General features: G+C 41.3%; 1 protein-coding gene across 14 annotated transcripts in view; it reads right to left on the bottom strand.

Moving 5' to 3' along the window:
* ARVCF (ARVCF delta catenin family member) overlaps nucleotides 1–25836 on the bottom strand; it is a 275731-nt gene that overhangs the window by 3925 nt on the left and 245970 nt on the right. For 7 of the 14 annotated variants that reach the window (XM_080559763.1, XM_080559762.1, XM_080559765.1 and 4 more), the window contains 9 exons: nucleotides 20350–20477; nucleotides 19248–19398; nucleotides 17713–17905; nucleotides 16500–16611; nucleotides 15804–15894; nucleotides 14591–14644; nucleotides 10297–10388; nucleotides 7617–7730; nucleotides 887–6239 (listed from right to left, as the gene is read on the bottom strand). In XM_080559763.1, coding sequence (XP_080415889.1) covers nucleotides 7629–7730; nucleotides 10297–10388; nucleotides 14591–14644; nucleotides 15804–15894; nucleotides 16500–16611; nucleotides 17713–17905; nucleotides 19248–19398; nucleotides 20350–20477 — 923 coding nt within the window. In that variant the 3' untranslated portion in view covers nucleotides 887–6239; nucleotides 7617–7628. Of the gene's footprint in view, nucleotides 1–886; nucleotides 7284–7616; nucleotides 7731–10296; nucleotides 10389–14590; nucleotides 14645–15803; nucleotides 15895–16499; nucleotides 16612–17712; nucleotides 17906–19247; nucleotides 19399–20349; nucleotides 20478–25836 lie in introns of those variants that run through there. The other 7 variants (XR_013940399.1, XR_013940400.1, XR_013940402.1 and 4 more) reach the window with 4 other exon arrangements.

Raw genomic sequence — 25836 nt, 5'->3', positions numbered from 1 at the left:
CTGTGAATGAATAGCACAAGCAGGCATTAACGTATGGCAAACTCTTGTGGCCAGCAATGATTCAACCACCTTTAAATCACAGAAAAACTGACCTCTGCTCTAAAACCTTGCACAACACTCATGTCAAGATTTACAGGGTTTTGTCATAATTCACAAAGGCGTATCAGTTAGCATGGTATGTTTAGGTGATCGGTCTCTCTACGAGAGGCAGTCCTCAGGAGAATCGCCCAGGAAAGATTTGTCACTAACTGGCTGTTTCTTGAAATACATGGCTGACTTTTCAATATCGTGATTTTTTTCCCCAGCATGGCAACAAATGTAAATTATTTGGCACATCCCTGAAATAACAATTTCTCATCTTAACCAAATCTCATACATAGCTATGACAAACTTAAAGATCTTCTGTTATTCTTTTACAGTTATATTTCTGACAATACTTGCAGGCATTTCAGAGATGCGAAATCTTTGTAAAGTTACAGAAATTTTATGACTAAATTGGAAAAGGTTAATAGCTTCTCAAATTGAAAAACCATCAGCAAGTTAGGCTTGTGGTCCTAAATGCACAGTCCTCTGAACAATGTCAGAGATTTCTTTCTCATAGAAATATGTTTATACATTGAAAAGGAAAAAAAAACATGACCTACAGTCCAAGGCCCTTACAGGACTTTTTGCTACTACTCCACCAAATGGCAATGAATCAAAAATTTTCAGCTGTACTAGTTTAAAGGATATTCCAATTGCCCTCATTACCACTGACCTATTACTAACACAGAGTGCTGACCTCAGCTAGCGTTAAATAATTCCCTGCCACAGAAAACTGCTGTTGCAAAGCCAAAGAATATTTGAGATACCTGATGTAACAAAAAGATAACCAATGGCACATGTATTCTTTCCAGGCATGGTTTATTGAAAACACACCAAATTGTTATCCTACATACCTGGTTTCTAACAAGCATTCTACTTGTCTGCATTATGGAAAGATCCTATAATAGTAATACATTCTGTCACGGTAACATTTGTTCTATGAAAAGCATAATCCACCTTTTTTTTTCCTCTCCATACTGGTAAAATCAAACCATTCTAAGTGTTTCAGTTTATAGTACAGTGTAAATACAATGCAAAACCCCACCAGTCTAAACTACAGAGAGAATGTTGAGTAGTATTACAGAAAACACATTGTTGATTTGTTTTTATTCTCCTACCATGAAAATTTTAAGGCACATGATAGTTACAAACACATTAGCTACTAATTACCAGTAAGCTTCTTAGTCTAGTTACTTTGCTTTTCTGAACAGTAAGAACCAGGTTGGCAGGCCTTGTAGTATCTTTACTATCTTCCTCCTCACCTTGCAATTGGACCTAACATCCTACCCCGATGTAAAACGAGACAGAATAAAAGAGGTTTGTAACACCTTTCCCTTTAAATGCACTAGATTAGTTACTGTACCAATAAATCTGAGAATTTCTCTGTCAAAGAGAAACCAGATTTTAGGGGCATGAAAACAAATGAACTTAGTAAGAAACTATGCCTATATAAATACTTCCAAAAGCGGTGAGAGCAGGATCCAGCCCCGACAGCACAAAACTGCTGTCTGAACCTATTGGCACACTACAGTTTTCACTGAGTGGGCAGTTAGCAGAAGAGACTATAATCAGTCTCTAATGTGCCCGTTTGACTTTTGAAGCTTTGCTTACTCTAAGGGTTTAAGATGTGCCTCTCTCGCAGGTAGCTAAGCCTATAAGCTCAACTTTAAGGCAAGTAACAGAAGGTAACTCATCACCTTCAAGCTCACAAAACCTGCTGTAGGAGTGAAAACTGCTTTGCCCAGCATAAACCACACATGCTAGAAAGCATCTCTGAAAACTACTCCTCAGAACTGGCAAGAACGTACTGACTGACTCTAACAAGCATGCCACCCCTGCCTTCTTGATGCATCACCTACAGCAAGTCAGGTCCTAGTCCCAAAGTCAATCCCTTTTATGATGTCTTGGCAAAGGGGACACGATTTACTTTCCTGATGCACACATTCAGAATCTGCATGTCTGAGTGCACAAGAGGAGAACCAAGATAGGCAGGTGTTTTGCCCATAGGACACGGAAGATCGGGACCTCTTGTTGCACAAATCGTTCCCTGGGGAGCATTTCAAGCTGGCAACACATCTTTGATTTGTCAAGTTACACTTTTGGCTAAATTACTATTTAGCTCCAAGACAGAAACAAAATGTTCTAAAGCCTTGCCTTTGTTCTGGATTCTGCACAGGCAGACCAACCTGGGAAGCTGTAAGCACAAGCACAATTGCTATGTATTCAGCAGCCAAACTTGATGCTTCTCTAGGGGAGTCTTAACACATAATGGCCCCATCAGCGTTAAGTGATTTTGTTGTTTTTGATTATCTGTTCTTAACCTCCACAGTTCATTGAATATACCTGGGAGATGTGCAAGCCACCTCCCTGGGATGAAAGTTCTGCAGTTATTATTTGCCATCAGATGTCTCTCCCCTCCCCATGTTATCCCAGCCCTCACTGGGCCATCAAATCTCTTCCTCCTCTTTATTAGGAGTCTTGCAACATCATCTCTTCCTTCCACAACCACCCCTCCTAATAGAATTTCTTCAGGTAGAAATCTCTTCTACCCCATCCCTTTGCAGGCAGATTGCCTCCAGTTTTCACAGTGGAGCCAACAGAAAAAGAGGAGGTCACATTCCTGAGCCCTAAAAAGCGCTGCCTGCCTTTTAGCAGGAGGCTCTAGACCCTACTGCAGCTTTAGTCACACACACTGCCACTTTCCCTTCTTAACATACAGTCCCTGCTGCCAAAATAAACTCAACAATTACTGGTTTATTTACCCACATCCCAGAACAGCTCAAACGGCCCAGTCACACTCACATCAACAAGGGGAGAGGTAAGGGCATGCGTGGGCACACATCCCACCAGCACCTTCCAGAAGTGAGCTTGTTGCCACAGATAACAAGGGCATTGGATAAATCACCAGACCTGGTTCAACGAATCTTGCTACAGATTTTGGCTGGTGAGCTGATAATACAAGGTGATCGTCTCATATGCAAGTCACCCCTAGTCCATTTACCTTCCTCAACATCCAAACAACAGTTTGGTGAGAAGAGAAAAACACAGTAATGTAAATGATGGGTTCTTGGTTATTGCTACATACCTTGGAATCAATCATTACTGTAAGGCATGGGAAGGGTAAGGGTAAGACGTGATTCCCAGGGGAAGTCTTGGCACATGGATTTGGTATTTCACCTCTTGGTACACTATCCTCTGCTTTCCTGTTGCAGTAAACCATGTTGTCAACTCTCAAGAACCCTGGCTGCCAAGAACACTTATCCTAGGGAAAAGAAAGAAGAACAGTTTGCTACAATGACCCTGGGCAGCCAATTCCGTCTCATCTGATAGGGAACTTTGTTTGCTTATCACAAGATGCAGTATAAATACGAAAAGCACTTGGGGGGGAGGGGGTCGGATAGGGTCTGAATTTGCTCCTTCTCCTTAGTGTTGGGCTCATTAGTGACAGAGCCCATAGTAGATTCCCAACCAGATTTTGAATGTCCCTGTAGTGCCCCACTGAAAGCCACATGGTATCTGGGATAGGAGGTTATGGACATCATCGGCCCCTAGTCACGTCACTTCCCCCTTCCTGCAGTTTTCTATTAACCTCTTGCTGGCTTTGAAATATTTGTACAACCACTAAATCACAAAGTCTTGGCAGAGACTCCTTTCAACAGTCAGGTCTTTATTTTAAGCGAACTTTTGCTCAGAATCCTTTGGTAAATATATGGTTTGAAGTAGATCAGGGACAGACTGACAGCACGACCCTTCTCTTACACTGTTCTAATTAGCTACAAAGCAGGTTCCATTGCTAATTACTGAACGTTTTTAAAAAAATCCTTTCATATACAAAAAGAATACACCAAATACATAACCAAAAGTGATATAAAACGTTTCTGTGTAGCTTGGTTAAAAGGGTCTCCGCGTATTGGCAGAACAAGTATGAAAAGAGCACCATTGATATAATTAATATACAGTCAGACTATGTTTCTGGTTTCATTGCCACACTTTATGTCTACACACAGAGAGACACTGCCCCTGACACAAATGCAGATAATCACAGACGCATCTCTTTGTTTCCCTTGATCTGCTAAGCATCTTTGGTCCAACAGGACTCTCATGCAGGTGACCCTCCCCCCCCATCTTTGCTATCTTAATTTGCTCCAAGCGACTTCACCTTCCCTAGGATCCCGAAGTGACCACTGTAATATACATAGAAGATGAGGGTCAAAAGGGAAGGGCCGAAGGAGCATGTGTGTCATCCAAATCACTGACAGCTTCTGGCATCAGTCTTTTTCCCTGAATCAACAAATGCTTCCCTCTCCTGCAAACTACTTTACACAGTTTTGTTAACCTAGCCTCTGCACAACAATATATATATATAGATATATAGATTTTTTTTATTTATATATATGTATTCATGTCAAATTTAATATACTCAAGAAGATACAAAGCTCTTGGTACTTGCTTTTTTTTTCCCTTTTTTTTTTTTTTTTTTTACAAAAGCTTCAGACATTTACTATTACAGTAATATTTTGGGTGATGCACGGTTGTTGAATATTTCTCCTTTTTAATTACAAAGGAAACAGCAGGCACTGAAAACCCCAAATGATGTTTGCTAGGTTCAAAAATGTGCTTTCCAGTTGCACCATTTTTAGGAGCTTGTTTAGAATTAAGTGTGGCATACAAGAACAGCGGCAACCAAACAAAACCAGCAAAAGTCCTCTGATGCTACTAGTGAGACACTTGGTTCTTATTCTCTTTTGCTGCCCTCCCTTGACCAATGCCTGGAGAAAAATCAGTGATCTGAAGTCACTTAGTTCGTTGTATTACCAGATACGGTATATGCGGCGTATGTTCTCATGAGGTAAAAATTCCTCCCTGTCCAGAGCATGCCATGGCATCTAAGAGGAGACCTTTTGCACATGGATGATTTTCATACCAACTAAAATATGTAATCTCAAAACAAAACCAAAGGAACACAGAAATCATGATGACTTAAACGCCAAACCAGTTCCCTTTGCGGCATTTTTCATCAGGATCCACAGCCCAAAGCAAACATGGATCTAACAGTGATAAATTTACCATCAAATGTAAGTGACAGACCCATCTAAAACTTATAGCATGTTCAAAATAATCCCGCAAAGAAGCTCCTACTTCTTCCAATGTGTTAAAAGCTATGGCAAAAAAAATTGTTAATTGTTATCAATGCAACATTTAAAATGTATAAGCTCCTTACTGCAACCTTTGAGAACAAGAAAATAAAAAATCAGCCAACTCGTCTTCTCAGCATAGATTTCTGAACCGGGGACGCTGAAACCTTCAATGAACTGTTTTCCGTATGTGGAAATAAAAACAGAGCCATTACAGAATTCAAAAGGCAGAAGTATTGTACACCAGATTATAACGATAATATAGCACTGTGATTGATATAGCTTACTCTAAAAGCAGATTATACAGCTTGCATCAATTTTATCTACTCTCCAGTTCCTTTGACCAGCATTTAATAGTTTTTGTTCTGTATTTTCTCTCTTCATTGAAATTCAATAAATCCAACTCAACATTCCTGCACTTCCTGTGGAAATAATGAAGAAAACCTCAACATTTTTCAAAAACTCTTAAAAAATGTTAGATTCACAGTTCAAATAAATCCCCCAAAACAAAAATAAAACAAAACAATGAGACCCAAAGCAGAAAAGTGCTATTATCTTCATGACTACACCTATGATATTATTTCAAATATTCTGCAGTTTCTCTTTCACTTGTGAAGCTGTCCTCTTTGCTGCTGCGTGACCTTCATCTCTCATACTCGCACCATCCACACATAAGAGTCACCTAAGAGTGCAGGCAGCTAGATGGAAGCTTGGATTCTCTTTTCTTGCATGCTTTCTTCTTGCAGGAGTGGGAGGGAGGGGGGAGGCGGCTATGTCTGGTGGGAATAAAACTGATTTAAAAAGCAAATTCATCTCGCTGTAAGGCATGGTGCTCTGGGGTTGGCAATGGCAGTCAGTTGTGTTTTCTCCCCACATCCTCCTAGAATCTGCAGCCTTGTCAGTGATGCAGCGCCCTCCAGATCTGAATGGCAGTGGTGACTGATGAGATCCTCTGTGTCAATTCAGTGGTTTTTTTTTTTTCCTCCCCCTCAATTAAAAAAATGTGGTTGGACTCTAGCCCTGCAAAATAAAGTCAGAACTGATTAATACCAACAAGTAACATGACATTGGTGATCTCCATCACCCAGTGGTAGAACAATGGCTGGAAATGCCAATCTATCCCCAATATATGGGTTTGTTGAAGGGTATGACTGGGAGAAAACGAGCACAGACTTTGTTTGTCAAAGTTCCACCCATACACCTTCACTGCTAAGAGGAAGAACACATGAGTAGAAGTGTACAGGCACTATTTACACAGATTTGGCTGGGCCCACAAAGCTGAGCACACAGCACTGACCAGCTGCGGGAAGCCAGAAGTGCTGGGTCTGCTCCTAGCTACACAAGGGTACCTGGTGGTGTTGCAAGACTGCTTTGGCTAGGTGCTTCCAACCCAGGAACAGAAACAAGATGCAAACACACAGCACTTTTACTAGACTCTTAAAAGAAGAAGGGGGGGAACCCCAGAAGCAAAGCTCCAGAACGTACTTGCTCTAATGCGAGTAATTTCCACATACAATTGCGGGGGTGGATGATGCTTCACATTTTGGAATGCAGGCCTTAAAGGCCTGTTTGTATACTCTGTTGGGAAAGTTGCCCAGCGCCTTCACAACTGTCACTTTGGTATTCTTTTTGTCATAGCCAGGGGCACAAAACCTGCTGCTCCAAATGGGACATCGCATCTCCACTGACAGAGTGATGGAAGTTACAACCAGGGCAGAGGGCTGCCTAGCGGGACGGGGGGAGACAGATGAGCAGCGGCAGGAGTAAAGAAGGGCTAGTGACATTACTGAGGAACTGGGCACATGGCAAAGGCTGAGGTCTATAGAGTGACAAAAAGGTGCCTTTTAAAATAACAACGACAAAAAAGAAAGAATTGGGAAGTGGGAGTTGTAGCTAAATGGTTCTTGTGTAACCAAAATCATCTCTCCTTGCAAAGTAACTGTACAGACAGCAGCTTTCCAGCAGGTGGGCAGGGCTGTGTAATTCATGGGAACCTCAGGGAACATCCATGAACAGTCAAGGATACGGTTTTCCTTAAGTCTCAGGCTAGTCCTTACAATGAGTCTGGAGGGGAAAAAATGGTTGGAATCAGGAACACACTATTCAAATTCATTCCCATGGCCTAACGAGGAGAAATTTTTCAAGTTTCAGCTGACAACCAATCATTCAAGATACTAATTTGCTGTCTGGTTATTTGACAGGTTATTTTTTAATCAAACAGTGGTGTTTGATTGCATTAAAGACATGCTGAATAATATAAACACTGCTTTTTCAAATGCATTATCATTTGTCTGAAAGGACCCAGTTAGCAGTTAGCCTTGAAGGGATTCCACAGTGATACAGATCATGCACGAGACAAGTTAATCACTAGCACCAATTACCATTGAAATAACCTACCATGCATGCAAATTAGACCCAAGAGTCAACAGGCTGGGGTTTAATGTCACGGGCATCCACCAGATTCACCGAAGCCCTGTTACTCCTGTTAATGTTTTTCCTATTTGTGTCATTCTGCAGCACAGGGTGAGGAGTTAAAGGCAAAACAGAGCGGATTAATCAAACAAAACCACCAAACAAGTCAGCTCAAAGGAGCACAAGGGAAAATTAGTGGTAGAGAAAGAAACAAGATCAGCAAAGGCACAATACTGACAAGAGCACTTGCAGCAGCCAAAAGGCTGCACTTCCCTGACATCATTATTCACAATTCTTGGTCACTCTTGAGCTTCAGAGCTCTGGTTATTGAACAGTTCACAAGCCAGAAGACCCCACAGATATATTTCTTTTTCACAGGATAGAAAGAAGGAAGAGTAGCATCTACTCAGGCTTTGCTCTAACTGAGGACATACCAGTGCAGACCCCTGAGGCATACAACAGGCTGAATTCAGGCTATCCTTTATCCTTAAAACCTGGAGGCAGTACAGACTGTGGCAGGCACATCACTGAGGTGAAATATTTTTTATTCCTTTCTTATGAAAGCAAAGCAGCTGCTCCCTGGAGCTCTGGGTTGTGCTTCACCTCAGACATACACTGGGAGTTTGGGCTGAATTACACAATTTTGAGGATTGTGTTAGACGACTTTCATGAAACAAGTGGCAAAAAACACAAGCATTTGCTAATTCTTCTTCCTTGGCCTATTTTCTCTATAAAGTCATTTTCTGTCAAGCTCCTATTGATCAGAATTCTTATGTCGCTTAGTGCATCCACTCTCACTGCATCCTTATAATACATTAGAACTGTGATGAGGGGACTAGAAAGTCTGTACCATTAGCACTGGTTCAAGCTGGGCTATCTCTTGCCAGTTCAGAGCAACACTGGAGCAGGGAGGCATGCTGCAAGCCTTGAGTAATCAGCTCAGTTGTATCAATTCCAAAAAAAAAAAAAAAAAACAATTGAAAGAGCACAACCACTTCCAAGGGGAGTGGTGAGATTTTGTTCCTCTTCTGTCTTCACTCCACTTTGTCAAGCAGAAATGGATTGGGAAAGTTTAAACAGAAAGGTTATTGCTAGGGGATTCCTTTAATAGGTGTCACCACATGTCCAGACTTTGCAAAGGAGCTGCAAGATGACTAAATGGAAAAACTGTAATGACTGTTCTCCTGCAAAAAGCTTTTTGGGTGGCAGAGGCCTCCTAAACAATATGCAGCCATAATCTTCACTTATTTCTAGAACTGGTCAAAGGAGAAAATAAGTGAGCTAGCAGCTGAAGCAAACAGGCCAGTGTTTCAGATCAGCCACGTTACTCTAGGCCATTCACTTGCTGATTCAAAACAGGAAGCTTTGGTTGGCACTATGGAGTTGTCACGAGACAATTAGTGATTATATTAAAAAAAACTAACTGGGCAGCCTCCAACAAGGTGCAGTTATAGCCAGAACTGGCAAATGGAAAAAGGGTGATCTGTGCTTAAAAGAAGTGCATCTGGATGTAAGGTATTCTCCAGGGTATACCTTCAGAGGAAAGGAGGACACAGCAGGTAACGCACAAGCAGGCAAGTTAACACAGGCAGACTGATACAGCAGGACCTCTTCCTAATTCTATGGAAAGATTTTTCTCCAAATCACATTTTCATTTCCCTTGTTCAATATAGTGTATTTTCCCTTTCAATTGACTGAAATTTTATTGTTTCCACTGAGCACGAATCACCTGGATTTACGGATATTATCAGCAACATGCTGAAGGTTATTAAGGACAGCTTTCTAGAGACTAACAACAGCGTTTCCTGTAATGGATTCTTGGTTCACTGAAGGAACACCCCCCTCAGGAATGACCTACCCAGGAGAAAATACAAGCTAGTTTTCAGGCCAGGGAGACGTGATGGCCACAGCATTGTTAGAAGCATTAAGCAACTTCTAAAATAAACAAATCTACTGAAAAGGCATAGCAATGCAACAGAAATTAAACAGAACCCACTAAGCGACATTTGCACACAACATACAATGCAAAAGGCTTTGTGAAGTTGTGAAGTTTTTTTTTTTTTTAAACTAGAAGGTTGTCTAAATTTTGTTTTTAGAAGGCACACACTCCTAAGTATGCATGCCTCTCCCTCCCTCTCCATCTTTTTGGCCCATGCCCAATGTCTACTGTCAGGACCCTGAATGCTGGTGAAACGAATGCTGTTTGCCACCCTGCTCTCCTCAGACACACAAGTTCACACGTACTTCCTGTGGTGAAAACAATAAAGCAGTGTGACGGTTTGCAGGGACTATTCTCGGAATAAAGTCTGAACACAGTTATTCACTTTAGGGCTAGGGAATGTTGCCTGCACAAAGGTGACAGAACAAACACTTCCTATTTTTATAGCCTCATCCATTTACAAGAATATATCAATTACCTGCATTTTCTCCTGCAGTGGAAAACAGCTTTTTGTTTTTATTTCTAGTTATCCAATTAATTGCTGAATTACAAAATGGTGCCTTTAGCTTAATATCAAACAAGCAAAAAACACACACACATATACACACAAAAGAACAACCTTAAAAGTCCCCTGGTAATTAACTACCCTGTATTTTTTGTGGAGGACACCAGGCTCTGTTTCTTTTACAGGGACTAACTAGCACTCAGCAATAAGAGGAATCTCACTTTTAAAGGTTCTTTCTCTGAGGCATCTCCTGTGTTATCGCTGGTCTTATACTTGCGCTCCTTGTCCCGGTGATCGATGGTGGAGTACCCATCTGAGGAGAAATAATATGACAATCAGGCATGACGCACTACTAAGAGCAAAAACAGAGCTGATGCTAGCAGTATTCTTCAGCAAAGAAATGGGAAAATAAACCGTCAACACCCAAAGATGCTGGCAGCCTGATTTTCACACGTGCTCCAGCTCTGAAATTTTATTTTTACCAGCTTAAACCAGAAAAGTCTTTTTTTTTTTTTAATATCACTGCCAGATGCTGGCATTCATTAGCAAGCAGCACTGTTTTCATCCCAGTCTGCTGCAGTTTTGTAGTGTGCCCAAGGAAAGCAGCAAGTTGTCATCTCACGCCCTGTGGCTAATGAGCTCCAAATTCAGCTCAAATCTTGTGTTCCTTGCTTAGCAGCCTGATTAATTGGCTGTGTTCATTCTCTGAATGCTCTGCAGCATGTTCCCACTCTTCCTGAGCCTGACTGCAACCAGGACATAACAGTAATTTGGAATAGTCCCTTTCAGAGCATCGAGAAAACTGAAGAAGAAGACTGTCGAGCTGGAAGAAATCTTGATGTGAATTCTGCTGTGCTAGGACTGTCTTTCATTACAGAGTAGCACCTGTTGATGTTTTTTCTCCTGACAACTAAAAACAATATTAAACTGCAATTAGCACACAGAGGAGAAATGTGAGAGGGTATTATAAAGAAACAGCTCTAATTATTTCATAACCTCTGCTTTGAATCAGTCCGCCAATGCAAATCTTAATTTATTTTCCTGATGCACCAAATTTCCTTCATTATCAGTAACGAATAGATCCTGTCCTGCTCTGCTTTTGCAACATTGTAATATGGAGTAAAAAAATTCACAGCTCCCCATAGGCTTTTTTCTCCTATGTAACTGAGGGATCATTAGTGTTTTCATGTTCTGATGAACTAGGTTCTTAGAATACCACCAAAAGGTTTTTATAAAGCTACCAGAATGCTCATCTTTTGGTGTATTACTTGCCTGCAAAAGGTCATTAAGAAAAAAATAAATCAAGTATTTTGTGGGGCTTCCTTGTCAGAAAGAGGCTTCACCTGCCTGCATGACAAAAGTGCATGCAGCTACTGTGACTTGCACCAAACAGTCACAGCACAGGGTCCTGAATGGCGTTCGTGCTGGTCACAGTCAAGTTAGGTTTAAATGAGCTCAAGTTTTCCTACATGTCTCGTGAATCAAAGTGCACACAGACCTGCAAGAAGCACCTGGGATAACGTATATATATGACATCACAGATAGTAGCAGATAACTTTCCCATGCTGCCTAAAAATAACTAAAGAATTTGAGTTACACATGTAGTACCCAGATCTTAAAGCATAAAAATCATTGCTGCACAGAACTTCACTTACAGTTATATGTTGACAACAAAGATAGCTAACACTCTTGGCTTTTCCTTTTGAACAAAAAAGAAGAAACGCAAAGCCTTCCAGTTGCATCCAGTCACCCAGCCAGCACATGTGGAGGTACACATGACCAATAATTAAAATGACTGGCATGAATGTTGCTAGTAAGTCATCTACTAAGGATTCATCATTCATTTAGGAGTAAATAGTTCACGTATGTCTATGTTTAAATGATGGAAACATGCTGATTTCCAGCAATTCAAACTCTGAACTGAGAGGTTGCTTTTTGCAGTCAGATATTAATTATACTTACAGTGATGTAACAGATCACTTTGCATTTCTGTACTGCTATCATGGCTCATCCCAACACGTTTTTAAATGAACTGCTAAGATACGAAGGGAAACCTTTAACCTGCCCCCGGAAAACTATAGCTACTGAGGTAAAGTATGGCAGCTGTAATACATCCCAGCGAGCAAGGTCAGAATAAGGGATATGTAATCACAAAAAAAAAATATAAAAGCACGACAGTCTCTTAATACTATCAAAAACAATGAAAAAAAAAACCCACAACCCTGCTTAGCCATGGCAGCAACAACAGGAACACCACACTTTTGCACAGTGCCAGGAATCTCACAAAGAATAGTCAAGAAGTTTGTTTTTCATACCCAAATTCCAAGGTATTTTGCAGTTAATACTGTAAGCCCACTGTTGTGTGGCCTATATGCTGATGGTGCCACACACATCACCACTAATGGATTCTGTGTTTCTGAAAACCAAGCTCTGTGCTACAACTCTGTCAAGATATGCAGCAGCAGAGATAGGAATTTCATGTTTAGACCTAATAAAATGAGATAAAAAATAAATATCTTGGAGGCTGCATCAGACAAGTAATACCTAAGGGCCTCAAGGACCACAGCTCTCCAATGAAACTAGCGAGTATTGCTTCTCCCAGGTTTCAAATTCGTTCTAAGTAAGTTAATAGAATTACCTCTGTTTCTGTGGCACGAAGGAGACCTGTGCTGATCCTACTGCTCCACACTATCAATGCATTTTTCTGAGTTAATACAATGCAGTTTATAGACAAGTTATATTTGGCAGCAGAGACACTTCTCGTTCTTGGCTTTTTTATTCCTCTGTCTCAACTTTTTCCTTGTTGTCTATGTATTGCTTTACTGAATAACTGCCATTCATTCTGCAGTGACATTTTTATATTATCACAAATGACACGACCAAATGCATGCTGAATGTCAGTCCATCTATGCCCTCACACAGCTCTCAACTTTTAAAGATCAAACCTCTACACCCACCAAAGAGAAGGAGAAAGAAGAAGTTATGCCTAAAGACAGGCATCTAAGACAGGTGCATCTGAACTTTGCGTCTCTGTTTTGAACAGTTCTCACCTCTAAAATGCTCTCGTCTGACTGACTGTAGGTTAATTACGGCACAGATACAGTTTTAGAGAACCAAGGAAATTTGGTATACAGCCTTGAGATCACAGTTCTGCTACTTCTACAGACAGCTCAGGGTCACAGCCACCCCGAGGCAGCACTGTGACAATATACATTGATGATCTTCAGATTGCTGTGCACTGAGTCACTTGTCTGGAGCTGATAAAGTCTGACAGACCTGAGGAATCTCTGCACTGGGCTGTCTACTGCATCCCACAGTAACTCATAATACATGCTTTTTCCATCGCTCAGGATAACCAAGCTCTGGCCCAGGCTCTCCAGCAACAGGAAACTGACTGGCCCAGTACTGCCAGCTGATGGGGAACATATTCTTCTGCCTCCCTAGCCACACTGATTGCAAATTAATTCCGTTTACAGAGAAGGATGAGTCCACGGCATTGGCAAACAAGCTGAGATCACAACAGCACACTGCTTCTTGCAGTCTTGAAAAAGAGGCAACATGGGTTAGCAATAAAGGCCCAGGCACCCAGAGAGCTCAACCATAACAAAAAGAGGCAATATAAGAGCAGGAGGAAGATGGTCGCTTTCTGGAAGAAGCCTGGTCTTCCACAACGCAGGGGAGGAGGATAAACACCCTGGCTGGAAGGGCCCAGCTGAACAGACAGGTACCTCTAACGTGTGCACAGCATGGAAACCCACTGAATTCTGCAGTGGCACAAGATACTTTTTTCAGCTACAAATAGCAGTATATCAAACTTTGATTTGGAGGCATTCATATAAGTATTTAAATAAAAGTACTATCAACTAAAAGAAATAAAGCAAATTCCTAAGAACATACAGCACCTAATACAGCACCATACACACATACAGCACCATAAACCTACCTAAGTAAAGAAAAAAAAAAAACCACTCTACAAGTTGTAAACTGCAAAGTTTATCAATCTGAAAGCATTCCATTGACAGTAGCTGTCTGTTCTCTGGCTGGAGAAAAAGACAGGCTCACTTAAGATGCAGGTAAATGAAAGGCAGAGACCGGAGTATTGTACGTACTAACATTTTTGTTATTACCTATAGAAAACAACGGCAGAATGGATTTAAGTGTCACGCCGAAGTAAGTTTTCAACTTTTTCCTTCTGCATCTCCAGGTTTTCAGATCTGTAATATGGAATGCAGCTGCCTCAAGAGCCAGGAGACAGAATGAAAGCTAGGACAAGATTTCTCCATTCTATGCTTAAAGTAGTGGAGAAATTGGTGTGCACACAATAGGTGCATTTAAAAGAAAAAGAAGGAAAAAAAAAAGTGAAAGTGACCAATCTTTTGTAAGGTAATGTTCTGTTTTTAAATGTCAGCTTTATCCATTTGAAAGAGTATCACCCAGAGAAATAGCTGAACTTTCCTTGAGTGACAGTGTGCTCTATTGAAACAGACAGAGGGTTTGATCTATGACTGAATTTACCTGGGCCAAGTTCATCCATAGGTATCATATCACGACTCCCAGCCTTCTCGTTATCTATAAAACAGAAACATTGAAACTACCTGAGTTATATTTGCTTTTTCTCAACACCTGGTACTTGTATATTAGTCACAGAACAGAGAGGTCCATAAAGTACTGAGTAGTCTTTTACAGTAAGCCTGCAATCAACTGCTATCCATTCAGAAAGGTAAGTTTGATTTAAGCTCTCCAGACAGCACATGTAACCCTTATTTTCTGCTTTGGCACTGCAATACAGAACTCCCTCTCTCCACGTGATAACAGAAACGCCATTTCTGCTGTGGATTACCTACCACTTAACAAGCTTCTCTCTGAGTCACAGAAACAAATCAAGCAGCCTGCTGAGCCAACAGAAAGCTAACCCACAAAGAAAATAAAAAGTTTACAATCCATTTGCAGATCTGGCCATAGTCATTCTCCGTCTGCATAACCTGCCAAATTTGATCAAACAGACAGAAGGTGGCAGGACAGCGTGTCTGTCTTTTTTTGCAGTAATCTGCAGTTAAACAGGGTTAAGAGCAATATGACACACTGTCATAGGGAGACTACAGATTTCCTAACAGAAATTTAGATGTCTGAGTATTGGAAACCAGAACTAGACTCAGAGACAAAGCAGTCACAATGAAACTAAAGTTGAAGCTTTACACACCCTTGTTGGTACAGCTGTGTCAGGCCCGATGAACAAACAACAGTTAGGTTTAGCTAGCGTTTGGATAAACCACCTCAAATGAAAAAACTTGCACAGTAGAGGAAGAAGCGTTGCCAAAGCAGCCACATTTATTTAGAAAGGAAAAACTCCAGTACTGAGATTCCAAGCCCACTGCCTGGCTGAAAGTGAGATTTACTAATATATATCGTGGTTAAAAAAAAGCTGTTCTCCTCTGTATTCCATTTCACATCTATCCCAAATTCTCCTAAGAAGACTTAACTGATCATGTTGTTTTCTCAACTTGTATGCAATATCAGTAGCATGCATTTCACAGGGGAAGGAATACCACTTATATCCAGCTAATAGGACTGATCATTTTTTGACTGCAGAGTAAAAAAGCACCACATAAATAAAATATGTTTACCCCTTCACTCCTTGCCCTCCTTTTCACTTCTACAACAGACGTGGCAAATTCAGCAAGCACGCAAGCAAAGCACAATACAAAAAGTGATAATGAGCAGAACTGACCTTGACTTTTATCCACCAGAGGCAAAGTGCTGTCGTCATAGGCAGACCTGCCAGCAGTACCCTTGGAACCCTTTGGAGTTGCAGAAACAGACTACAAGAAAAAAATCACATAAATATGAAATTGCCAGTCTGGGAAATGGAACAAGAAAAAAAAATCAACTAACCAACAGTATGGAATAAGATCATGGAACGCTGCAAAGTCCCCCTTCTGTTGATAATATGGCTGTGGAGTATTTATTTTTTATTATTATTTTCATATAGATTTGTTGTTGGATTTATTTATTTATTCTTGCATTATCTACAAGGCTGCATTGTTGGTCTGTAAAAGGAGCTCAACCTTTTCACAAAGGAAGGTGAGGAAGCTGCCCGTCAAAAACGGGTGTATGCCCTATGCTGCTGAATAGAATACATTTCAAAGGAGAAAAGACATGCTAATTCTTGAGTAAAGCATGGGCAGTTGGCCTATACAAGGTGGCACACTTCCAAAAACTAAAAAGCTCCATTTCACAGACCACTGAAAAACCTACTCAGCAAGTATACATGGATGACGTTATGACTGAATAGATTACAGTATATTGTTCGATCACCTAGAGGAAGAGAATCAAAGCCTGCAAAATCTATCCGACATCAGTATTAGACTAACTTAGGACACGTTCCACTCAGGTATTTCCATAACCTAAGACCCAGCATCTTTACCTGGAAGTGTGATTTGTTCCAACCATCCTTCTGCAAGGCATTTCGTAGTTCTTTGTAACTCCAGATCATCTGAAGAACGTGAGATGCTGCTTTTGTTTCTCTAGGAGACTGGCTGAATTGCAAAACAAAATTAGTGTCAAATATCAAGCAACGTAAGACTATTCACGTCTACCTCTTTGCACCAAAACAAGATCCAGGTACCTAGTACTTCACAGAGCTGTTCTTAGAGCCGATGAGTTATAGGATGTATGTGAAATCATTTAACGACTTCTTCACATATATGGGTATTTGTTGACAAAAAGAAAAATCCAACAAGCCATAAATTCTGCAGATCTCTGTTTTCTCAACATTGCATTCCTGGGCAAGCACTGAGGCCAGGATGACCATTTTGTTCTGTAGTTGCCATTAACAGAAAATACATGGATTCCAATTCTATCTGGATTTATTTAGAGAACACCCTTCCCCGTCCCCCCAAGTGTTCTGAGCTGCTTTTCAAACCTCCACATCAACTTATATATATACACCTCACAACTTGATGAGGTTGTTTTACCTTACAAAGCAATTTAGGTTAGCAAAATATAAGTCAATTTTAATCCCCAAATGAATTTCCAGCCATTCATTGCTAAGTCAGTACACAAGCAAGCTCTATAAAATAATCCAGGGCTAGATATTTGTCTTTCTTATTTCATAAAAATACAACCCAGCAAAGGCTTCAGTTACTCTCCCAAAAATTTCCTGAATACGTATCTAAAAAATGAGCTTGTGTCTAACTGGCTGAACTAAATTTGTTTGTTTGGCTAAACAAACTTTTCTGTAAAGCAGTCAGAACAGTTTTTCAACAATATACAGAGAAAGTTTGTCACTTTGAATTACCACCACCAGCCCCTTGGCCAGAATAATTACTGAATATCATTAAGCATTTTATTTAAAAGGAGCAGATTCCATCACTGGCACTCCTGGAAAAGAATGGTGCCATGTTCTAACATGTCATGTCCTAACAAGACAGAACCTTTCACCCAATTCACTTTTTTTGGGGGGGTCACAAACCTATTAAAGGTGTGACTTTATGTTGTGTATATATTAATTGCTTTAGTTACACTTCTGAAAGGCTAGGATGCTCAAATACTTCTGCAAAGCAAACCACTGCTGTTCACAGCAACATTTTCAGGTTTGCAGTGAGTTCTCGTGCGTTTTGCTTTCAACTGTCACTTACCTTGACTTGCTGATAGCTACCAGCTTCTGAATGCCCTGTGTCTGGATCAGAGACCTTGCATTTTCTGAGCTGTCAGTAATGATTTCATGGATCGTATTCAACACCGCAACCACTGTATCCTCTTCCAGGTTCTTTGCGGATCTCTGCTGCCTGCTGGGCAAATTTCTTACCAGTTCACCCATGGCATAACTACCTAGATAAGGGGAAGAGATACCATTACTCAGCCCTAATCATCATTTCAGCTTCCCATCCTGAATGATAAAGTTCAAGGGTGCTTGCCAGATCAAAAAACTTAATAATGCAAGTGTTTTGAACATCAACACTGTAACTTAATAGTGGTTTATCATTCATTATTTCAAGGTGATTGAGAGTTGATATCCAAGACAAACTCCTCCATCATGAATGTTAAAAGGTAGTGAGGAGAAAAAATGCAGTTTTTATTGGGATTTTCACAGCCAGCATCTATCATACTTTGCAGTGCCTGAGGCAAAAAGCATCCAGTAGCTGCTGCTAATGCCACATATTCATGCTAATACACGCACACGGTTTACTCAACTTAGCCTTGTAATAGGCCTTCTGGGGCAAGGTGTGCAGCCACGCATTTATTAACCTTCATCCAACAAAGGTAAAAGTATTTCTTCCTGGGTCCAGATAGTCTTCACATTGTATGGTAATGGAGAAAAAACAGGGAGCCGGGAGTTTATCACTCCCAGGTGTTGGTCTGCACCATTTGCCTAGCTACATCTCTAAACTATTAAAAGAGAAACTTGATGTGTTAAGGCAGGATTCCATGTTGCAATTTGTTAGTATCAACTTGGATGATGGCCCTAAATATGTCCCAAATATTTCCTTGCCTAACAAGGTCACAGTTTAAACATACATCAATTAAATAGAGGCATCCAGAGCTGAATCCTTCTGAAAAAATGCGTATTTACACCACTGGATAGGAGCTAGTGAACACTGTTGAAGAACTAATTTGAAAGAGACTATCTCAATAGTAAGTTGTTTGGTATCCAGCTTCTACAGCAGCTACCACACAGAAGGATGAGGAGGGAAGAAGGACATGAGGAAAAAAAAAACAGGGACAACTTGAGAGCCCAATGCATTGCCCCAGACAAGCTCAGCACACCAAGTACAAGGCTGCCACTCTATTTCTAATAGCAGACCTGAGGAACAACACACCTGTAACCACCATATGCAACCAGGAGCACGTGCCATGTCAGCCGGAGCTAAGGAAGAGACAAGTGGCCTCTTAACCCACCCAGTCCTCTGCATAGCTACACACACACTCCCTTCTCCTGCAAAACTCCACATCTACTTTTAGACCTGAGTTAGAAATCTCTCTTTAACCATAGCTTGTTTGAATGGGCTGGAAATACATCCTGAGTTGACAACTCTTCACTTGGTGGCTACACAGAGTAATGAGCACTGATGGAAACTGCATGCAAAATGACCCCTCAAACTGACAAAAAAAAATGTGAGGTCTCTCAAGGGTATCCAAGATCCCAGCCTGGTAAGAAAAGTTCAGAAGATACCTATAAGATCTTTATTGCGGCGATCCATAGAAAGATTTCTCAGAGCAATTGATACAGCCCTTACAACCTTGTCGGAGTCAGACTGGAGCAGCTCCACAAGCACTGGTAAGCCTCTCTCCTTCCGCACTGTTGCACGGATGTACGTGGACCACTGATCAGAACACACAAGGAAAAAGAAACACAAAGTATTGTGAGTTCATGTACCCACCCTTGCCTTGCCTCTGGCATTTCTTTCAGTGCTGTAATTCATTTTTTTTTTCCTACAAGGACTATCTAGGAGGTATTGTGCTGATGCATCTACAACTTAATGCATCATTCAAATTCATCGAACACCAAGACGAAAGGATGTGGAAGTTCACCTTGCAACTTTGCAAGCTGATGGAGAAAGAAGACAGAAATAGAAAAAAAGGAGTATCATCCACCAGCATGTGTTCTGTAAACATCTCAGTGTGAAAACACATCCCCCTGGGTTAGGAAAAAGAGGTCATTTGGAGGGAATGGCAAGACGTCTGAAGCACACTATCTTCCCCCACCTCCACTTAAATGCTTTTACTCTTTTTCATGGTTGATTTTAAAATCAACTGTATGCAAGAAAGCTGCAAAGTGTCCCCCTCCTGATCTTCAGGCTGCTGCTCAGTCCCACTTAGCCATAGGGTTCTAGAAGTAATCAGGCATACCTTTGAGAACTGCCTGATTAGTACTAGGGATGGCTCAGAGAAAAAAAAATAAAAAATCAGAGGACACTTTGGAGTACAGTTTCCTGAGCAATCTGACAATCCAATGAATTAAGTATTCACAACACAAACATCTAACAAGCTTTTCTGAAGGGATGTGGCAATGGTTAAGTGGTTTAAGTAGTAAACCCAGCTCATGGTTAAATTGTCATGAGCTAAGTGACACTATGTAAACACCATCTGTCCAGAAGTTGCAAAGCATCTTAAGTGGACAAATAAAATGGAAATAATTTCTTCAGGGTTCCCACCTCCCTCCTTTTTAAAGGACACGTAAATGCACAAGGTTATAGTGCACTTGCAATGGATGTAGCTTTGTTCTTTGCTTGCACAAAAGATATAAAAGAGACTAAAGAGAAGACTACACTCACCGTCCAGTTGCCAGCACTGAGGTTCTGCAAAGCCCCCGCTGCGGCTTCCAGAGTGTTGAAGTTCTGACTTTCGGTGAGAATGGAGAGGTACAGGCGGACCACATCTGGTTGGTACAGTAATTCAAAGCCTGCAGGTGGGGAAGCGGAGAACGGAAGCAAGAGAAGCAGAGAAGGCATGTCTGAATGAACATGTAACTTAGCTTTATTTAATCACATAAGAGAACAGCCAAGAGAAAGCTATACCACAGAAAGAAGGGCTTCTACCACATCCATTCTGTTTTACCCACCCTTGTTGAAAGCAGCGCACATGGGAACTCATCTACAGGACGTTCAGCTAGGCTGAAGGTCCCTTTGCTCATCTACAGGTGGATAATTGTTTCTGTAACCTGTGCTATTCTGTATGACTGTCTAGCAGGGTGAGTATATGCAGGTAATAACAAGGTGACAAGAAACAATGACTGTCTGCAACAATTCTTACTTTGCATCCGTAGCCTGGGCTGCAAACTTGCACTCCTGTTTTCATTCGAATTATCTCAGTTTCACAGTCACCAACAACAAGGCCAAAGAGAGCAAGCTACAATCCCATCACCCACCCGCTTCTTACAACTCCTATGTGAGGAAAAAAAGATGCAGGATGTCAAAATGACAAGAATCCCCAGTTGGAATGGGCAGGGAGAAATGCTGACTCTATTTCAGACATTAGGTAAAGAAATACACCAGCATCGCACTGCAAGACTGCAACAGACACATATTAACTAAGTATCCCCAGTGTCACTGCATCGGCTTTGCAGTTTAAGCTCGTCAGGAATGGGAGCTATTCCCAGCTCTGCCATTTCCTTCTGCGATGCTGAGTAACTGACAGGAGCATCCGTGTCTTAATTTCCTCATCTCAAAGGATTAGGATTTACCCATCCACCACAGTAGAAACAGGGCCCTGCTTTAGGCAAGGACACATCATTAGTAGAAAGTTGTTGCACATTTTGAAGCAATTTTATCTATCTTTCTTCACTAGGTGTGTCACGATACTGCGCTGATGAGGGAAGAATATGCCCAGTTACCAGTATATACCCAGTTAGAGTGCTTGCCAGACAAACAAGATCAAGGAGATCATGGTGCTGTTCAGATTACGTCAACAACAAATTAATCCCCCTAAAAACGTTTTGTTGAATACAGGAAAGCATAAACAGCCTATGGTCAACAAAGACACATCTACAGTGACTGCAGCTGGAAGGTGTTTCTGGATTGATGACTTTTGGAGAGTTTGCGATGAGCAGGCATTATCTGTGAAAACATTTCTGGAAAAAAGGATGTCATGGAAGAAAGCATGAAGGTATAAATGAGCGTGGGTAAGGAGGAAACATGAAGCTTGTCTGCTAGTAGAATTAAAAACAAGATATTTGTAGACACAAAAAGAATGTTTTCACATAATAAGATGCTGTCCCAGAAGCGTAGCATAATCCAAAGTGAGTTTTCCACTAGCAAGACAAGAAACCTACAAACACAAATCACTCCCTCTCTTCAGTACTCTCTTCTAAATCAGCCATCTCTCATACACATATTTTTCAGCACATATCACAAATTATCATATTTCAGACATCTCAAAGCCAACTGAAAACTGAACAATGCTACCCTATCAAATGGATATCCTGTCAGAATTTTTCTTTTAAAAGTTGTCTGTTGCTAAGAAGGATAAAAAGGCCTTCTGAAATGAGAGCCTTACATTTCATCTCTGTTTTTCCCTGGTTTTCACAGTAGGTATAGCTGCGGGACTATGTGAGCCAAGATTTCACAACTCAGAACTCTAAACCTTGTGTACCACTAACCATAAACTCAAGGCCATGTTACCCCCCCCTTCATATACAGGGCTCATTTATCCCATTGAAAACACACTTCATCTGCCAGGGGCTTCTTTGCTCCATACCAGAAAACTGATCTATGCATGAGGATCCCCGAGCTCCGGTGTGCGGTCTCACACTCTCCCAGCTCAGTTCCCTCACACACATACCAGCACACATGCATTCTTTTTAAACTACCGGATAGTTAACCTGCTCCACGTCTGAGACTGGCTTTAATGCCACCATTTGCTTGTTACATGACACCTACAGCTATGTGCAAGCTGCAACAGGTGGCAATCCCCAAAGGCATCCTGCCAATCCATACCACTTATTTTCCTCTTCTCCAGTGTCCTCTCCTTGCCCTGGGATCATTGCCCCCTACATTGAATGCTGAGAAAAACTGTAGTTACTTAATACATGAAGCATGAACAGTTGTATAGCTCTTCACCATTCCTTGAATAAGTTTGTGATTATCTGACTCCAGTATGACCTTCATATCCCCTTTCTCCTCTGCCACTTCACAAGGTGAATTGGCAATCTAAGAACTCCTCAAGAAAAAGCACTGCTGCCTGAGAAGTGTGTAGTATTACTTTCCGGAACACTAATACTTAAAAAAGTCTTAGGATAGCTTACTGGAATTTGGAAACTGTGTTATCTTTTAAGGAAGCTTTGCTGAAACATGAATCAGAAGGTAAGTTCATCAGCTGAAGGTAGGTTCATTAACAGAATATTCATACAGAACATTCAGCGCATCTGTATTCGAGCTCAGAACTGTGTGTGACTGAACAGAAGGCAGTTCTGCAGTCCTCTTCTGATGGCTTAATTTTAAATTGCCTAGTCATAATTGCAGCACACTTGGAAACATCCCCACAAGTTCACCCTCTTCTGTGATTTCAGTGCAGTCTACAATTTGCCCTTTCTGTCAGTTTGTATGTTCCTTTTTGGCTGGACTTTGGCTGGATTCCTTCTTAGTTCTCAGCACCTTCCTGGGTATGAATACTCCGATGCACACAGAAGCAATAACCCTCTCACCTCCGCTTACCTCCTGCGGTCTGAGCTGCATTCCAGTCACGCACCCCCCACCTGCCTGCTGTCATTACTTCTCTTCATGCATGAAAGCCTCTCCTTTTTTCTACTTACCAACGTAAGAGCATCTCAGAAACGTCTTCGTGTCTCCCACCTTCTCTGTTCAACAAAACACAGCATTTCTTCTACCAACTGCCAGTACATTTTTGCTTTGGGGCATAATCTCTTAGGGCTGTTTGGTGGATGATTCCCATTTCATTCCACACAGCCCCATTTTCCATCTACATTTCTGCCTCTGCTCCATTAACACCTGTTTCAAAAGGAGTTAGCAAGTGCTATGCACCATATACGAGATGTTGTCCTCCATCGTGTCATTGCCCCAGCTGGGGGCTCCGCACCTGCTGCGCACTTCCAGCACTGCAACACTTCTGTGTAAGTCTGGCTATACCAAAAAACTGCAGGAATTACTAAACCAAAGTATTAGGAATGCCCCTCATGGATAGCTGCTCATTAGCAGAGATGAGAACCTAATAGCAAGAAACTTACTCCTGCACCGGAGGGTTTTTCCCTCACTGACGACAAGCTGACACTTTTCATAAGCATTACAGTCCCTTAAAAAGAAACAAACAAGTTTTGTCTTTTCTCCATCTGCCTCCTGTCCTAATGAGTCCAGCTCTGCTATTTATAGGATGCAATTTATCTGAATTATTATACGTTCCCTTCCAGTGTTGTGTGGAGGCCTTGCACATTTTTCCACGAAGTGCTTTAAGCACGTTCCTGGGAAGCACAGCTGGTCTCACCTCCATTAAACACCTGCTTCTCTTCTAAACTGATTTCCTTAATTTCAGGATCATCTTAATTATTTTTTCAGGTAATGCTGCTTTTGTGCAATATATGGCTAATTGCTTATGTCCATCTTTTAAATGGAAATGAGAAAAGAGGGTCATTAGCAATAGGTAATATATCAAATGAGAAAAAACACCCACTGTTTTTCTTTTCCTTTAAAAACTGTTGCAATTATAGCCCAGATTCAGCACTGCCTTTTAAAAAGATAATTTCTCCCAGATTAAATGAGCCTTTTTCCAGAGGTTATAGATTTGTGCTGAGTTGCAATCTACACTTGGGAATAAGCCATTTATTGCTCACACACACATTTGCAAAATGCAAAGCAAACAATTTGGCTCTACGAGCTTCTCCCTTTTAGAGAAGCAGAAAATGCCCTGGACACTGATGTCATTGTGAGTGTCAGACATTTTACAGCATCTACGCATTCCCCCCAGCCACTGGCATGAATATTTACACAAAGAAAGATCTTGCACATTAGACTCATCTTCACCAACATGCTGTGGTTTCAACCTTTGGAAAAAAAGGAAGATGAGCTTCTTTCCATCCAAGTTGCTCAAGACTGGCAATGGGATTAGCTCGGTGTGAAGTTCACCCTACCAAATGCTGCCAAGTGGATTATCCTTTATTCACCCACAGAACAGTAACAGCACAGACAGTGATTTCAATCCTGCACGGAAAAGACCTGAGGAATTAACTGAATAGCCATCTTGATCCATTCAGTGCTCGGTGTGCTGAGAATGATGCAGCACTTTGTGGATCATCTCATCCACTAACTTATTTGCTTTCATCTTGGCAATGCTGATACCGTGCCTACACTTAGCTACATTCTGGCAATAACACAAATTATTGCACCAGGTGCCTCTCTCTGATATACCAGATTAATCTCAGATTCAGACATCTCTCTTTGGAGCAAGGTGGCCAAATTGAATTCCCTTTACCTCTCACATCATTTAGGATTTATTGTCGCCCTACAGGCATGGGAAATTATACACATGCATACATAGGTCAGATTAGAGTCCTATTGCTGGAGCAGACATGCTGCTTTACTTCTATCTTGACAAAAATTCTGACTTGCTGTTTAAAAATAGAAGCAAATTTCATACCAAGCTAGAAGGATGCAGGGAACACCACCGTAAGAAAAAAAAACAACAAAAAAAAACCCCTTGGCTCCAAAAAAGCCACTAAAATGAAATCTTACAGTTACTTGTTCTTGCAGTGTCCACAGGCACATTTACAGTAGTGTTTTAATTCAGACCCCTTCTGAAACAAATTTCCCAGTTGCCCTGCACTTACTGCACTTTGGTTCCCAACACAGAGCAGTCAGAGCACCATCTGGACTCATCTTGGGATGAAACTAAACCAGCAGATGCACTCCAGGACCACACTGAGGGTGTGCTGACCAGCAACGTGAGGAAGTTCAAGGGCTGATCTACTCATACACAGCTGCACTACTTACTAATACACTCATCCTCTGTGCCGGCCAATTCAGGGCGCAAGATGTGACAGCTACCAGCAGATGGAGCGAGTGGAGCCCAAACTGCAACTTCTCTGCAAGGTCATACGCTAACAGACTTTGTAGAGAAAGCAGCTGCCTAAGCAACTAGGAAGCTATGAGCCAAAAGAGAAGACTCATGTCAGTAAAAGAAACTAACAATTGAATTCTGCAAGAAAGAAAAGATCCACACGTCTCAGACTCCTGCCCTCTCCTGACAGCGGGCTGGTAACTTTGTTAAAAACTATGCAATTCATTGTTTGCAAGTTAAACAGCTATAAATCAGAA

This window comes from Anser brachyrhynchus, assembly GCF_964034855.1.
Source record: "Anser brachyrhynchus genome assembly, chromosome: 17".
NCBI classification, from domain to species: domain Eukaryota; kingdom Metazoa; phylum Chordata; class Aves; order Anseriformes; family Anatidae; genus Anser; species Anser brachyrhynchus.
Note: the sequence above shows the minus strand (reverse complement) of the source record. Positions and strands in the feature narration are given on the sequence as shown.